The sequence below is a fragment of the Triplophysa rosa genome, linkage group LG2 (assembly GCF_024868665.1).
Source record: "Triplophysa rosa linkage group LG2, Trosa_1v2, whole genome shotgun sequence".
Taxonomy (NCBI): domain Eukaryota; kingdom Metazoa; phylum Chordata; class Actinopteri; order Cypriniformes; family Nemacheilidae; genus Triplophysa; species Triplophysa rosa.
The window spans coordinates 14,745,029-14,761,948 of record NC_079891.1 but is presented as its reverse complement, the minus strand read 5'-3'; the positions used below and the strand labels follow the sequence as shown (position 1 = coordinate 14,761,948).

General features: G+C 38.0%; 1 protein-coding gene across 3 annotated transcripts in view; it reads left to right on the top strand.

The window, feature by feature from the left end:
* kank1a (KN motif and ankyrin repeat domains 1a) overlaps positions 1–16,920 on the top strand; it is a 77,038-nt gene that overhangs the window by 44,672 nt on the left and 15,446 nt on the right. The window contains exons 1-2 of one of the 3 annotated variants that reach the window (XM_057360350.1): positions 5,836–6,187; positions 8,986–9,114. In XM_057360350.1, the coding sequence (XP_057216333.1) occupies positions 9,078–9,114 (37 nt within the window). In that variant the 5' untranslated portion in view covers positions 5,836–6,187; positions 8,986–9,077. Of the gene's footprint in view, positions 1–5,835; positions 6,188–8,985; positions 9,115–16,920 lie in introns of those variants that run through there. The other 2 variants (XM_057360367.1, XM_057360359.1) reach the window with 2 other exon arrangements.

The following is a 16,920-nucleotide window of genomic DNA, read 5'->3' as shown; positions in this document are numbered from 1 at the left end:
ATATTGCAATACTTTAAATAGAAAATGTAAAAAGTAGAGCTAGAAATACAACATGCTGTTCACCACCGGGGGTTTTCTGTAAGGACAAGTGTAAAAACATCCCTTACCTCTGCAGAGTGGCCATGATGTGCGATGCATGGACCTTTAGATCAGAGTTTTGGGTTCTCAAACTGTGGATTGCGCCCCTCAAGTGGGTAGCACAGGGGAATAAGGTGGCTCACTCTAGTCACTTGGCTGTTGTGGTGCATTACAGTTAAAACAATGAACATGGGCAGTATAAAACCCCTGTTTCATCCGTGCTGTAAATGCGTTGGTGTCACATCCGTGAAAGCACAATAAATGTCATTGTTACTTTTCTTAATAAATTTTTGTCTAGTGCACTGCAGTAGCCAAGTGACTTGTGTCATGACTTGCGAAGCTTACAGACAGCATTATTTTATATAACTCATTATTCCATGACTTATTTTGAAAACCAAAGCACACCCACACATCAGCTCTGAGAGCTCCAAGCGTTCTTATATTTTTTGCCATGCTCGCTTCCACTTACCTTTGGCCGTATGTATATGACATGATTAAAAAAAAATATCGATAGTAGAGGTATCACTATCGATACACTATTGAAAAAAAAAAATATTGCGATAGTTACATGTATCGATATTTTTGCACAGCCCTACTATGTATATATATATTTTGTTATTATTTACTCATTTCATTTCATTGGCCGTTATTTATCTGGCAGCGTGGCGTATGGAGGTCAACTACCTCTTGACCTTTGACAATAGTAGATAAGAGGCAGTTTGAAAAGGCACAAGCAGTCTTTCATATGATTTTACATTTAGGTCAAGCTGATTTGTTCTAAACAGTGTGTATTTCTGTCTACACAGTTATTTGATTTTCTTAATTCCAAAAGTATCGCATATGTTTAATCTTTTGTTCCATATATTATCCTGATAAGTATTTTTATTCAGTCTGCAAACAGGAAGAGATTGTAGTGGCTACGAGTGATGGCCTTGTTACTGATAAGCAAGCACTTTGCCTCCACTTACTAATAAATTTAAAGCTATATCAAAGGAAGCCGTTTAAGGCTAACAGACCGGGCCAAGTGGGTGATAATGATAAAAATAGGTTTAAATGAGTCTTTATATTTAGCTGACCCAGAACGGGTTTAGGACCTTCGGTCTGATCTTCAGTTTAGTACAGAACTTTGAAAGCACCAGACACTTTGAAGGACCTTGCACTCACAGTTTGGTTTTGATGTCGAGGTTTTTGGATACCCTGGATGTAGATGCTTCAGATGAACCGGGTAATGACAGTGTGAATGGCTGAATTATCAACACAATCTTATGAGTTTTATTAGGTGGCTAATTAATATGAATTTGTATGATCTTATTTGTACGTTGAAGTATGATTTGCTTTTGCGCCAATGATGTCAGGTTTAGGGGTGGGGTTAGGGAAGGGGCTTTCGTATTGATTTTTTCTAACAATCTGATGTTTTTGTAGGATTCACATTGTGGGAGTTCAGCCACCTTATAAAACAGTTACGAATTGCTGTGAGATCAGGTTGGAATTATTGTAATTATTTAATATAACTGCAGTACTTCCGAAATATATATTTTTAACTTTCTAACTGCGTTAAGATTATTTATATTGGTTGGTTGCTTGCTCTGTTGTGTCTGAGAAAAGGCTAAGCAAAAGTTATTTGCAATTTCAGTATCCCCTCAGCACTTAATTATAAGCTTTGAAGCCGAATTTGGAACAAGGGGGAATCGGCATGCTTGTTGTAAGGAATGGTCGGGGGCATTTGAGCCCGGGTCAAGCTTTTGACTCCCCTGCCAGAAGCTAACGCACACGCACAGGTGTGTTCACCATCCCCCCTTCCCTTCACCGAAGTCTTTTAGTTCTGGCTCATTCAAAGCTTAGTTCTGTAATGAAATTCAGCTGCCTGCTTTCATGGTCAAGTTGCCGTGGGCCAAATCCCCTTTCTGCCTAAAGCTTGTCTTCATAATGATGTGGACTAAAAAGGTGTTTATGAGTGTACATTAGGCAGTTGAGTTTTTCCTACTACAAACAATGATGTGGGCAGGATCATCACACGGGCTGCTCAATTTAAACTATAGGAATAGTCAGATGTTTTGAACGATTCATGTCTCGCGGTCCGGGTCTTTATGATTAAACACTTCTTAGCCAATTTTCAAACATTTTCTTAATTTTATTGAAAATAAATGCTTTTACGATCTGATATGTGATGGAAAGAAGTAAAAGAGCAAGTTCAGAGAATCTCAGGGATCGAACACGGGTCTATTGTGTCGAAACAACGGGCTTTACTCCACATGCCACTGAAGCCTCAGTTTAAATCAATGACCACTTTTACATGGACGTCAGTAATCGTATTATTTGCCTTATTCTGAGTAAGCTAATATTACGATTAAGGTGTTTACATGAGTTGCTTTAAGAATATATCTTTCATGGTCCCGTTTTACATGTTACACTACATAGTTCGATTAATGGCATACGTCATTACGTCCCTAAGCGACGCCGTTCGACGTTCCCTCCATAATTTCATGTATCAACAAACAGTTAATCTTCGCCATGGTACCACATACAGTTTTTGGTGTTTCATTTATTTTCTTGAATTGTTGGCATCTTTCTTGTTTCCCGTTCGGACCAAAAATGTGCTTTCTTGCTTGAAGCCATGTTGTTTGCCGTAAAACGAAACGGCTGTCGACTGCTGTGCGTGTGTGTAACCTGTCGCAAAGTGTCGCGAAAGTTCCTACGCGCCGGTGTCGTGCCGAAAACACACTCCCTGCCAGATTATGCACCCCCCTCCCCACAATGGTTAGGGTGAGGATTAGGTGTTAGGGGAGGGGTTAGGATTAGGATTGGGTGTGGGGAGGGGTTAGAATTAGCCAATCGGACAGCGTGTTATTGAAGGGGGTGCATAATCTGGCGGGGAGTGTGTTTTCGGCACAACACCGGTAATAGTGCGATTAAGGGCCTGATCAGACAGAATGCATCTTTTGATGTGAGATGCGCCTTTTTTGAATTGTTTTCAGTTGGCAGGGAGCATTTTGCGCGCTGCTTATGCACGCCGGGCGCCTCGCGTTTTAGGCGGAGCGCTCTGAGCGCCCGAAGTTGAAAAAACTCAACTCTGAGCAGAAAAGCGCTTGACGTCATGTGCGCTTTTTCCATTGTCCAATCGAATGAGTGGAGAGGCGGGGCTTCCCTTGTGGCAACGGAAGTTTACAGATGCTCGGAACGCCTGGAGACATGGAGGAGAAACTTGTTGTGGCTGTTTCGGGTTACCTAGCAACATGCACAAAACGCTGCGCGCTGCTCTTTTCAAAGAGTCACCAAAAGAGCAGTGTGGCGCGCCTCGCGTTTTCCAACATGAAAAGCGCGTTCTGTGTGATCGTACCCTAACAGGGTTTTTCCTGGCTCAAAATGAGGCGGAGGTGGTGCCATCCTGTTCTTGTACACACACATGTAGGCCTAACGTACCTTTTAGTGTCTTAACCAAAGTGACTTCGAGTTTGACATTAAAAGTTCTAATAAAATTAGATAAAAATGACAATTATTAAGTTATATAAAACATTACTTTTATTCAACCAAACAGAAATGTTTTTTTTTTTATCATTTCAACTAACTTTTCAGCCCACAATAGCCAACTGAATTAACCAGTCTTTCTAAATGAGCAAAGCTCATTCACATCTTACATTCTCTGTGGTTCATTTTAAATGATTCAAGGATCTTTTATATTCGCTAGTAACTGAAAAGCTCAATAGTTTAAATGAATCTGTTCAAATGAGTCATTCGTGTGTGAGTCGTTCTGAACGCAATGTGCGTTCATACTGGCGAACTCGCTGTGTACAGTATACGCTGATTCAACGATCCAACTGCACAGCTTAAGACATTACAATGATGTACGTCATGTTAATTTAATAAATTTCAAGAAATTAAACGTACTTGGATGCAAAACAAACAGCCGTGAAACACAGGCTGGCTCTTGTTCTGCAACTCTTTTTAGCGCCTCAGTGTGCTGATAACGAAACAGCGCCTCCACGGTGGCGTAATGTCGCAACTGCAGTTACAAATGACAGTCTGTTAAATGCACGCAGCATTTCTTGTGAAGAAACATAATTTTGGCGAGAGCCTGAGGCGGCACGACATTTGACGGAGGCGGCCGCCTCCAATTTCTCTATGCAGGAAAAACCCTGATTAAGGTGTGTACATGTCTATACCGCACTTCGATAATGCGACTAAAATAGGAATACTCCACCCGTCTTAATACGATTTGTTTTTACTACGATTATGAGTTTAGACGGATTAAGCTAATCAAAAATTTCTGTTTACATGGTCCATTCTTAATCCGAGTATTGTCTTAATCGTATTAAAATCGGACTATTGTTGTCCATGTAAACGTGGTCACTGTCGTTCTTACTCTTTCACTGTTCCAATGAGATACTGGTGGGTGAAGCTATTATAAGAGCTTCTGCAGGCTTTTTGCACTGACTGTAAATAGACGCTGTGTGAAAATTAAGCATTACATTGAAGAGGAAAGTTTCAAAACATGTCCCCCCTGAGAATTGCACCCCTGACTATAAAACTAGTCTATGATGCGTGTTTGTATTTAATTTGTCAGTGAGGAACAAACTAAATTTTAAATCTTCATTTAAATTACTTGTATTAATCAAACTGTGTGTTGCTCATGTGGCACACAGGAAACAACAGCATTCAGCATCACGGCTATCAAACCTAATTGAGGACACCAGTTTTATTGTAGTGTGTGGACTAACCGTTTAAAATGATTATGTGTAGGTGTGGTAGAACGTTACGTGAAAAAGAAAACATTTTTATGGGAAACTAGGTGTGTTTTTTTCAAACATACTACACCTTACCACTCCCATTTTACAGCTGCATAACTCTCTTTCCAACTTTGTGTGTTTGTCTTAAAATCTAGTGCTTTGTATGGACCTGCACTGCATGGTTATGAGCAGCTTCTGGCTATAATGTTGAGTCAGGTGACTTTCTCCTCATGCTTTCTGCTTTCACCACTGAGAGAGGTGTGGAGATAAATTAGCATGATATGTTTTCCTAAGAGAGGAAAGGAGAGAGTGACGTGATTTTTAATTTTTGTCCAGTCTTTCCATACTTTCATTTAAATATGTAACTAAATATGTATTAAATCGTCAATGCGTGTTGTGCACTGTTGTTTGGAATTGTAAATTAAATTGATGCTTTGAGAATAATATAAGGAGAAAATGGCAAAAAATAAACAAAACTCGCATCAACAAAATATTAATAACTGATAAAATTGTAGTGAATGTATGTTGTCCTGTGAGTTTTTTTTTATTTTCTACAGTATGCATTTATTTGAATATTAGAACAAAGCACATACAGTAATCCTGATATGCTGTAGTTTGCCTTTTGCCAAATGATTTTATCCAATAAATATCTTCGTTTAGTGTGTTTTCCATCTTGTACCATACACTCTTTTGGTTTAATCTAACCTGATGGGATTGAAAAGAAAATGTTGCACAAATAAGTGACTTTGACCACTACTGTATATCGATATAGTGCTTATAAATTGCTTGTCTTGTCTCATCGGCTGCCATTTTATGTTCAGTTTTAGGCTAAAAAATAGTATGCAAGGCTCTATTAACCTCTTAAATTACAGATTTATCAGTGATTTCTTTTTCATCTTGACAAAGTCATCTAAAATACCACCTTTCCCAACAAAGGGTTGAGAACAGGGAGTAACCTTGAACTAAGAAACACACCTGTCAGTATCTCTGTTCTATCAGTAAGAATATACCTGCCGTTACATGTCACGCTGCACTTGGCTGAACCTGTTTGCTATTAACAAGCAACCTTGCTGATGCCATGGTGCCAGTAGAGGACTTTATTTGGTACGAGTGTTTCCTTAGACATCATTATCTTATTCTTTACTGGGGGTCTTGGATTAATGGTGCTGACCCTTGAGTTGGTCACTGATCTGTCCAACACGGATGCATCCTTTCCTCTTATAGGACCAAAGTCGTTCAGCTGACATCTGAGCAAGTTAGCTAATCTTAGCTGTAATACACACTTCACTTTGCATAGACGTCTCTTGACTTTTAGGTGACTGCAAGGCCAGTCATGCTGATCTCTATAACTACATGTTGAAGAAGTTTAAGAATGACTGAGCAAGGTAGGTACTTTTAGTGTTTATGGTTGCATACATGCACATTATTTTGCCACTTAGAAATGTTAACCTCATAGTTGACTTTGCCCAGATGTATTTTTTTGGACTATGACTTTGTTGTGATTGATAGATATTTCTTTAAACAACTGTCTACACAGTGTAGAATAGGTCTTTAGTCTGAAGTGATTTGTTGGTGAGCTCTAATGTTCTTGTGAGCATTAACTATCAACTTGGAAATTCTGTCTCTCCTATTAAAACAAAAAAGACATATTTATACTTTCTAGACACACACACATTTCATAGCTGTATTTTGACTTGGTGCCATTAAAAAGGATGTTGCACAATGTTTTTAGGTAGTTTCATGTTTTAGCTGTGGACTTTGGCTTTGTTGCATGTGTTTGCAAATGTGAGGCATGCTGTTGTTGAAATCTATGTGTTTGTGATAAAGTTCTTTTGTGAAAAACATAACATGTGCTCTGTTTCGTAATATTCAAGACCGGTCCAATCATTGTTTTTACTGGCTTCCCGAGTCTGTGTTCTTTAGAGAACATGACAGACCTCCCACCGGTTCTTCTTCCTGCTATTCCACCTTCAGGGATTTATGAGGCTCACCAGTGTATCTGCTGTACACATGTATGTCTGTTGCTCTGTCGCCATTTGCTGCAGTTCTGTATACTTTTCTGCCTTTAAAATGTAAAGATTTTAAAACTGTGGAACAAAATGTCTGTTACTGCTTGAAAGATAGAAGATCACTGAGACGTGTGTGAGGTGTAATGAAACACTGGCTCTGTGCAGTTCCCATGAACACAAAAAAAATGTATCCTGCCATTTACTTTTGAAACTTTTGGTATTTGTCGGGATATATAAATGGTCAACATCAAAACTGTCAGGTGCCACCCACTCAAAAGGTTTGCCTGTGAGTCATTTTGCATATTAAGGTTTGTAGAATTGCTTTGGGGTGGGGTTTGGGGGACTGGGTGTGTTTTAAAAATGAACAGAAAAGCAAAAGTTTGCAAAATGGCAACGTCAGCAATGAGTTTTAGGTTGAGGGTCAGGCAAAAATAAAAATGGTATACAAAATTTCCTTCCAAACCAACCATGTTTGAGAGAGGTGGCACTGGTGCTACAAAGTCATGCAGTTGGTGGCACCAGTCCCTAATTTTGTAGCGCCAGAGTCTGGGGTGAGGCAAGGAAAAAGAATCAATTAAACTGCATCCTTACGTGTTTAATACATTAATAAATTAATTACAAATTATTATAAATCATTATTGTTTATATATAAACTCTTTCAACACTTTACCATATTTAAAGCACATCTTTAACAAATAAATCCGTGTATGCCCCTTTTCTTTTATTGCAAACAACTCAAATAAGGAGTACACAATTCCTTTAATATCAGTCAGTGTTTTTGGGCCCGTCATTTGTTGAACATTATAAACAGAGATCTTTATTATGCTGCTGCCCCTTTAAGAGCGAGTATACGCATATACAGATCTAATATACTGTGACTAGGGATGTAACGATTCACCGTGAGCCGGTTGAAAATCGGTTATAATGAGTGACGATTCAAATCGGTTGAGTTGTGAACTGAATCGCAATACATTTTTTGAACAGCAGGGGCCGCTATTTTCACTGCAAATCTAAATGTGGACATGCTGATATTTCTTAAATGCAAAAAAATCCAAGAAAAGCTCAAGACAGTATTAGTTTGTTTATATTAAAGAGACTTTTTCTATTATTAATTTGTTATAAAATTGCAGTTTAGTTTTGTTATTTGAAATAAAACATTATTTTATTATACAATGAAACGTGAAGCATTTAAGAAATAATGCAAGGGAAGTTGTTCATTTCTAATTTGTTTCAACTCATTTTGTAAAAATAAATCGTGAGTAAATCGTGAATAAATCGCATCGTGAGATCAGAATCGTGACTCGCATCGTGAGCTGAGTGAATCGTTACATCCCTAACTGTGACACATGCGTTTCCTAACTGTTTATGTTCCTGAAATGGACTGCTTTTACAAGGATGCTAATATGTGAATTTTGACGCAAGTTTGTTTTTATATGACCGTTTCAGAGTAAGAAGACGTTAGAGAGAACTCCGTTTAGTAGTTTGCGCTCTGACTCACTGGGCGCGCGTGCATATCTCAAACAACACGTGAGAACTGAAGGCTTTTATTGATTTTTCACTGAGAGATGGCTGAAGGAGGGGAGGCTAAATAAAGTGACTGGATGCGCTTGCGCAATGTAACGTTTCTGCGCATTACATTTAGAATGCACAAAAATTATATATTGATCAGTTTGTCAGAAAATCTGGTCGTACCGGCAGGAAAAAATAGTCTCAAAATATGACCGGTGGCAGTCTAGAGCCCCGATATAGTATAGGTGCATATTTGGAAGAATGTAAGAAAAGGAAAATAATTCATTTTTGGGTGGACTGTCCCTTTAAGCGTAAGGGTTGGCACTCTTGTTGGATTGGTCACAAGTTTGTTTACATATGTCCACCAAGGTTAGAGTTCTATTTGTTGTTAAATATTAAATAACCTCAGTGAAAGCTCTTGTTTTGGTTAAACTACCCACAAGGTCATGCATGTAAGCACGATATTGCAACACTATGGTTTGTCACTTGTCCTATATATATTTTTTTATTTTATTTTACAGTAAAACACATACAGTAGATATCGGTTTACAAATGCTTAACTATGTTCCGTCTTCAATTTTGAAATGTTTTTGAATCATGCATGTGGTGTAGTGTCTAACATCTTGAATCTTGTTTTTCATGTGTGTGTTTATTTGTTTGTCCAGTTTGCAGGTTGCATGGCAAGCTGATTTGATGCATGTCATTTGCATGAGTGCATTCAGGCTGTCTGTGGGATTTCGAGCGAGCGGCTTCAGTCATGGCCCAAACCGTGCATATTAACGGCAACGCCTCAGGTAACACCCCTCCCTTTCAATTTTGCATGACTATGTTCTGTTCACTGATGAATCACTTCAAGTATAAAACTTTTTCGTTGGATAATAGAAAATTGCTCCCGCAGCTCCGCTATATATCCAAAACATTCTTACAGCATTGTTTGAGAATATAAGCGCACAAGTCCTGCACCATTCTGCACATCTTAAACTGGGGGAAACCAGAGCAAATTTTCGCAGCGTGCTGTTGAAATATTGCTTGTCAGCCTTGCGAGACTGTGAGCACAAAACCACAGCTTCAACACATTCCATTACACATTCTTCCTGAGAGTAAAAGTTCAACAAGATGAGTAATAAGTCTCAGATATTATTTAATTTACTTTATATTGACTGATGCAGTGGAAAATACATGGAATTTCAGTAGAACTAATGACTTTTGCCTATTTAGTCTCATTCCAAGTTGTTTGTGCCATGTAACCAACTTATGCTGGTCATTTTGATTTCAAAAGACTTTATATCTCAAAGCAGCATGTTTTTGTTGACTTTAAGCCACACTGCTAATAGATATCAGGCAGCACTCTTATTTAAGATGTTGTATCTGACTTGAAGACTTTTGTTGTTTGTCTCTCCCATAACCTTTGACGTTTACACAATGCAATTCAGGTCAGTAACAGTCTAAAGGAGATTTTGTGTTGTCTTGGACTCTTTCCATGTGGCGGCTTTACAGCAAGCTAAGGCCAAAGCGCTTGGTGTTGAAACAAGACTGCCAAGCTGTGCCTTTTATGAAGTCTAGAGTTTAGCTGATTAGCATGTCAAGATTGCAGGTCTAATGGATGTGCTGAAGTTTTGGACACTGGCATTATGGGTCGATTATACTGTTAAGCCACAATGGACGTCTCTGTCCAAACATCCTGTTAGGCTAGCTCATTAACCTTTAAACATTTGTAGCTGCTTTTGTGTATGCCCATTGCAAACCTAAGCTTCCTACCTGTTCTAGGATATACAGACTAGTGATAGACCGATATATTGCCATGGCTGATTTATTGGGTCGATATTTCAATTTTTTAAATGATTGCCATCGGCTGTAAAATTTTTACAATCGGCCGATATTTTTTTTGTTTGCCTGCTATAGCATGCTATCTTTTGTTCTTGAAAAACCCAACATTAACGTAATGTCATATGTGCACTTTTTTGTGGTTTCAAACTTGTTTCAGTGCTAAGCTACATGCTGCTAACTAACTACGTAATGTAGGGATGCACCGAAATGAAAATTCTTGGCCGAAGCCGAATACAAATGAAACACTCGGCCGAATACCGAACATCGAACATGGCTCTTCGTATTTCTTCTATTTAGCCAGTTTGTCAAAATGTGCTTTTTATATTCAATATAACACAATATAACTTAAAATAAAATTGAGAAAAACAAGTAGGCTAATGTAGCGAGGTATGCGGGACGAGAGCCGTGGGGCAACAAGTCTCATGGAGGAGATCAGGAGCACAAGAGGACGAGCGACATGACTACTGACGAGAGAGGACCGGGCCCGGACATGTTTATTTGATTAAAAGTTTGTTTAATGTTCGCTGGTTCCCGCCTCCTTCCTTCCAGCTAAATTAAAACAAAAGAATTGAGTCCTCTCCCTTCTTGAATAGCCTATTGACTTGATTGCTGAAAGAATGTACTGTACTTTGTACCCCTACAACAAAACACTTCATTAAAAAGTGTTATTCAACATTATAAGCTAAAAATGAATGTCCCGCCAACGAAAACTGGCGGGACATTCATTCAGAAGAGGGATGCTTTCATTCAGATATTTACTCCGGCGCTGCATGTTCCGTGCTGTGTCTCTCTCTCTCTCTCTCTCTCTCTCTCTCTCTCGCTCTGTCGCTCTCTCTCTCTCCGCTGGCTGCTGCTTGGTCATATCACACGTCAATAATTTTTTGCTATTTTCGGCCGAATATTTTCAGTAGCATACAGAAAATTGGTGAAACTAAATTATGAACTATTGTGTGTCTCGTTTACTGTAGTTGACAAATATACTGTATATGTGTCTTATGGTATGATAAAAACAGTTGCCCAAAAACAGCTACCCAATTGCATTTGCTATATTGGTCTCTTATTGCCCAGTCTGCAACGGTACATTTTTAATATTGGACATTAAAAAACCCATATTGGTCGACCACAAATACAGACTTACTGCTCTAATATTGTGTTTAGTTTCTATTCTATTTAAGTACATGAAATTTAGTCTCTCAGTCTGGGTTTGGCTGGTCTATATGGAAATATCTTATTGTTGTAACTCAAATGAAGGTAGAGTATAATAAATATCTATGCCTTGTATTATTAGTTGAGATCAGATGTGGGGCTATGATTCAGACATACTTGATTTTTAATTCCGTTCATTCCATCTTTGTTCAGGTTCTATTAATACAGGCTGGAGTACAGTTTCCTTATTCTGGGACATACTGCTGGTTTTGTTAACTCAAATAACACTGGATCTGTTCACTATCTCTCGGTCTGTTCATTCATAGCAGCACTATTCTTAGACAGACTTCTGTATCTGTTCCAGCATTGTTGTTGCACTTGTTTAATGGGCCTGTGTGTTTGTTAGTTTGGTCTTGAGATGACGTGGATTTCGGGGATAATTAAACTGGAAAGCTGACGTGGTTTCCATGGGCTGGGTCAGGAAATACCAGGCCAGAGTGAGAAAAAGGGCCTCTGTTTTCTCTTCGCTATGTATGTGCGTGTTTGAATGAAGACTCTGATATGTTTTGACCAGTAGTGCTAGCCTGCTACAGTACTGCTTGTTCAACTCCTGTCTCAGTAAGTCACAAAACAGTATTATGTTTATTTCGTTAGGGTGACTGAATATTAGGAGTTGTACTTTACTAAAATACTGATATTCATGTCACTAAAAAAGAATGTCCTGCTATTTTAGTAGGATGGCAGTTTGTAAGCTTGTTAGAGGACATTGCATTTGTGTTTTAGACAGGTTAAAGGAGGCGTACTTGGCTATGCTACTTTCCTATAGTACTTTTACGTTATCGATATTTTTTCCATTTAAGGAGCTTGTATAATAGGTATTTTGTGCAGGCAGCAGCACGCCCCCTGTGCTTTTTAATGGCTTAATGCATAATGTTGTAACTTGCTTTATTCTGAAGTTCTGCCAGCATTGTTAGTTATTTTGGACTGTTTGAAGTAAACTAGCAGTGAAAAGATTTGGAGGCTTGATGTGGGATTTAGATTTTACAGTCTGAAAAGTTTTCTGAAATGCATTGACATGTTCCAGGCAGATATTTAAAACATGTTCACAGGCTTCAGCTGGGGATTGCAGACTTTTGTCTGTATTTTGCCGATTTGGAGGTTCCATACACATAGTTATTGCATGTTATGTGATTTCACATGGCTTTTACATTGAATTACTTAATTGTGTAAGTTACTTGCCAACGTTAATCTTAAAGGGACCGTTCACCAAAAAATGACAATTCTGTCATCGACTCACCCTCAGGTTGTTCCAAACCTGTATAAATGTCTTTGTTCCGATGAACTCAGAGAAAGATATTTGGAAGAATGTTAGCAATTTTCGGTTCTGGGATGTCATCCACGACCACAGTAGAAATAAAAATATTGTATTTTTTTGTTCTGTTGAACACAAAATGAGATATTATGAAGAATTTAGGAAAACAAACAGTGCTGGGGCACCTTTGACTACCGTTTCATTTTTCTTACTATGGGAGTCGATGATGTCCCGGAACTGTAAATTATTAACATTCTACCAAATATCTTTCTCTGTGTTCATCTGAACAAAGTAATTTATACATGTATGACCTTACACGAGGGTGAGTAAATTATAATTTAAAGTGAAGTGAGATTTAAGATTTTGTTTCTTCGTGCTTTACTCACTTATAGTGTAATAAAGTGCTTATGGTTAGGGGTGTAACAATATATCGAAGGATTGCAAATGACAATACAAAAACATTAAGATATGTATCGTAAAGTTAAAGCAATATGTTTTTAAATGAAATATATTTTTATATGTTTATGTTAAAATTCAGTTTTATTTTTCTGCGACAGATCTATTCAGTTTTTATTAGTTTACATAAAGATGGTTGAATTAAACCTTGAATGTTGTCAATTCTTTAACAAAATTCTAAGTTACTAAAAACTGTTAATGTTTTGGGAAAAATCTGACATTTAAGTGTTGATTTCTTTTTTATAATCGTGATGCAGTCGCAATCATAAACCCAGTATCTTGTATTGTATTGAATTGTGAGCTGAGCATATTTTTCAGTCACTTTTAGTTTGTGCTTTACTATTCATTACCATGAAGTTTTATTAGCAAGTTTAGCATCAAGGCCAAACATTCAAGTGAGCATCTATTTCCTTTACTAACATTTAACACATCCTCCTGTTCATTGAAAAGATCTGCACAGACTGTTGTAATAAAGCAACTGTTCTCATTGATTTATAACGTTCAGTGAATATTTGCATCAGTTTTGTATCTGAATCGACCACACAGAACGGTTTTTACTCAACTAAAGGTCTAAATCTAATATGTGGTAGTTGCACTTTTTTTGGTAGGTCGTATCGGTTTACTAAAAGCAGCATTTTGTGTGGTGGCAGTATTCTGATGCCGATCATGCAGATATTTGGCACCTACTTGCTGACATGCCGTCGGAAAGATTTGGTTAGACACAGAAGATAAGCGTGACCTTTTAAACTTAAAGATTATGATTCGTACTAGGTTTACAATGCATTTTTTTAGTCTGTTGAGATGTGAACACACTGTTCACACTTTGCATTATAAAAGTGTCTGCCAAATGAATAACTGTAAATAAATGCCTTAAAAAGTATGCACTTGGGACACATCTAGTATCCATCTTTGTCCACCTCTCTCATTATAGACAGTGCAGGAAAAGCACAAGTGGAATGTCTCAGAAAAGAGGCTGTCTGCAGATCTATTTTCAGATGTTTACATGATGCTAATGTTACATTTGGTCAACTGTTGGTTTTTACTGAGCAAACTCACACCGTCCTGCTAAACAATTAAAAAACCTTCATGAACGAAGTTTGTGTGTACTATTTTTGATATTGTACAGGGTTTTCAATGGAAACTCACATATATTCCTTACATCGTCACATAGATTTCTTGTGTTTTTCATCTGTGACTGAAAGCAGAGGACCCCACCCTGCATGTAGACAAAAGTATTTTATATGTTTTCTTTACATTAACATTGTTCAATTGTAATTTGTGTTTTAACAGCAAATCTTCTTGTAAATATTACACTATTCTACACCTTTAACACACACATTACATGTGGCTCATTCATCTCCTCCTGTCCACAAATATCTTGACAACAGACATGCCAAAGGATCATGTGTCATGATTTTTAGTCCACCTGTGACTCCTCTTTCTCTGCTTTGTTATTGGTCAGAACCTTACGTTGAGTTAGTCAGTCAGATTTTGCAAAACCTCATGTCACATTACCTGGAAATGTAACATTTCAGGAGTATCCGCAGTCCAAGCCAACCTATTATAGGGTTGGAAAGTTAAGCCTATACTGGATACATTGTGAATTGCACAGTTATGTATAATTTAACTTTCACTGGTGACAAAAAGACACAAGTTAACACAAATATTGATATGAAATGTATATTTGGCGTAATTTATGTCTTATCTTATACCCTCTCACAGTTGGTGGTTGGACCAGTCTAGCCAATGTAAGGCACACAGTGATGAATAGAGAGCAAGTTTGCTTCATCCAATTGCCCGTAGCATAAACTATTTTGATCTGAACATCCTCCGGGGTGTTTTTGTGTCTGGTGTCCTGTGTAATTCTAGACTCTTAAGCGATGGTGTGGGTGGATTATTCTTGGAGCTCTTTCTCACACTGCCTTCATTTTGTTTCCCTCACCACTCACTCATCCATTCAGTGTCACAGGTCGACAACCCCCCTCCCGTGTTCACATACAGTAGGGTGAGGTCAGCGTTCAGCTGCCCAAATGTCTGTTTGCCGTACCAGACAAGCCAGTCTCGCTCTCCGCGACTTTGCTGTTGAGTTCTTGCTATGGTCAGCAAGCTGGCATGCTTAACAGGCTAGTGATTGTTGCCACGCAAATACGCTTAAAAGGATTTGTCAGTGCTCTCTTGAATTATTGTTGCTTAATTAAATGCAAAATTAAAGCCCTTAAGTTTGGTTTGAGTATTTAAAAAACATTATCCAACTAGTGTGTTTACACAACCCTATTTTTGTTTCTGTACTGGTATTTTTATCAGCAAGTCTAGATATAGATACACTAGATGCACCACAGAGGCGCAAACACACAAGCTTTATCTTAAGTTTCTGGCCAATTTAGATTGTTTAGGGTAACATAAACATGTCCAAAAAGTGTATTTTAAAACGGCCCACTGTTTGAAGGGGTTACAAAGTGTTTTAAAGAGTGCTTTGAAAGAAATAAGACAGCGTAAGTGCTGCGTGATTGGTCGAGGCAGCCAGCCTATCACGCACTGGGCTAAGTTTACACCAATAGTGGAATTTTTTCCCCTTATGGAGTGAAGGTTGAGAAAGTGCTCAGTGAGCGAGCGGAGGCTGCCTGCAGCTTGTTCTACTTATAAAACTCTATTACGGCCTGCGAGGGAACATGCGGCGCTGCATGAACACTGCTGTTTGACTTAGGGTAAGTGACGCTTGAACAATGAGGGATTAGGTTGCTTAAGTGAAATCTTTCAGTTCTATCTAAAGGCTTCGGGAGACAACGTATTACATGCTCAAGTCAACTTAAATGCATTTTACATATTTCTTTAAAAAGGCAAATAGCAAGGCAATGTGTTTAGCGGTTTGCTGTTTGCTGTTTATATTTAATGTACTGTGTCTGTTCTCTATATTAGCTGAAAGTGTCTTTGCTTCCAGAGAGTTAATCTGTCTAACTGACGGCAGGAATTCTCTCTCTGGTGTGGAATTTGGACTGTGATTTAAGATCTGTTGATGGATATTCCTAGGCTTCTAGTTAGAGAAAAGAAACCTTTTGCACCTCTGACAAGGCATTTCGCGTCTGCAAGGCAGTGAAGAAGTGAAATGTTTACAATTGTCAGTCGCATCAGATCTTTGGTTAGAAGGAAACATTTTTTCTTCATGTTTCTCTTTAACCCCACCCCCAACCACCCTCCCCTTACAAATACTCTGTAAACACATGGAGTTTGTTTTGTCATGATATTATGTAGAATGTGTCTGTATGTTGGTGTTAGAAATTAAATTAAACTGTAGGTAGTTCATGTTTTGACATCTCTGTAAAATCATAGCCATATAATTTTTCTTATATATACACACACATATATATATATATATATATATATATATATATATGTATATACAGGTGCTGGTCATATAATTAGAATATCATCAAAAAGTTGATTTATTTCACTAATTCCATTCAAAAAGTGAAACTTGTATATTATATTAATTCATTACACACAGACTGATATATTTCAAATTTTTATTTCTTTTAATTTGATGATTATAACTCACAACTAATGAAAATCCCAAATTCAGTATCTCAGAAAATTAGAATATTACTTAAGACCAATACAAAGAAAGGATTTTTAGAAATCTTGGCCAACTGAAAAGTATGAACATGAAAAGTATGAGCATGTACAGCACTCAATACTTAGTTGGGGCTCCTTTTGCCTGAATTACTGCAGCAATGCGGCGTGGCATGGAGTCGATCAGTCTGTGGCACTGCTCAGGTGTTATGAGAGCCCAGGTTGCTCTGATAGTGGCCTTCAGCTCTTCTGCATTGTTGGGTCTGGCATATCGCATCTTCCTCTTCACAAT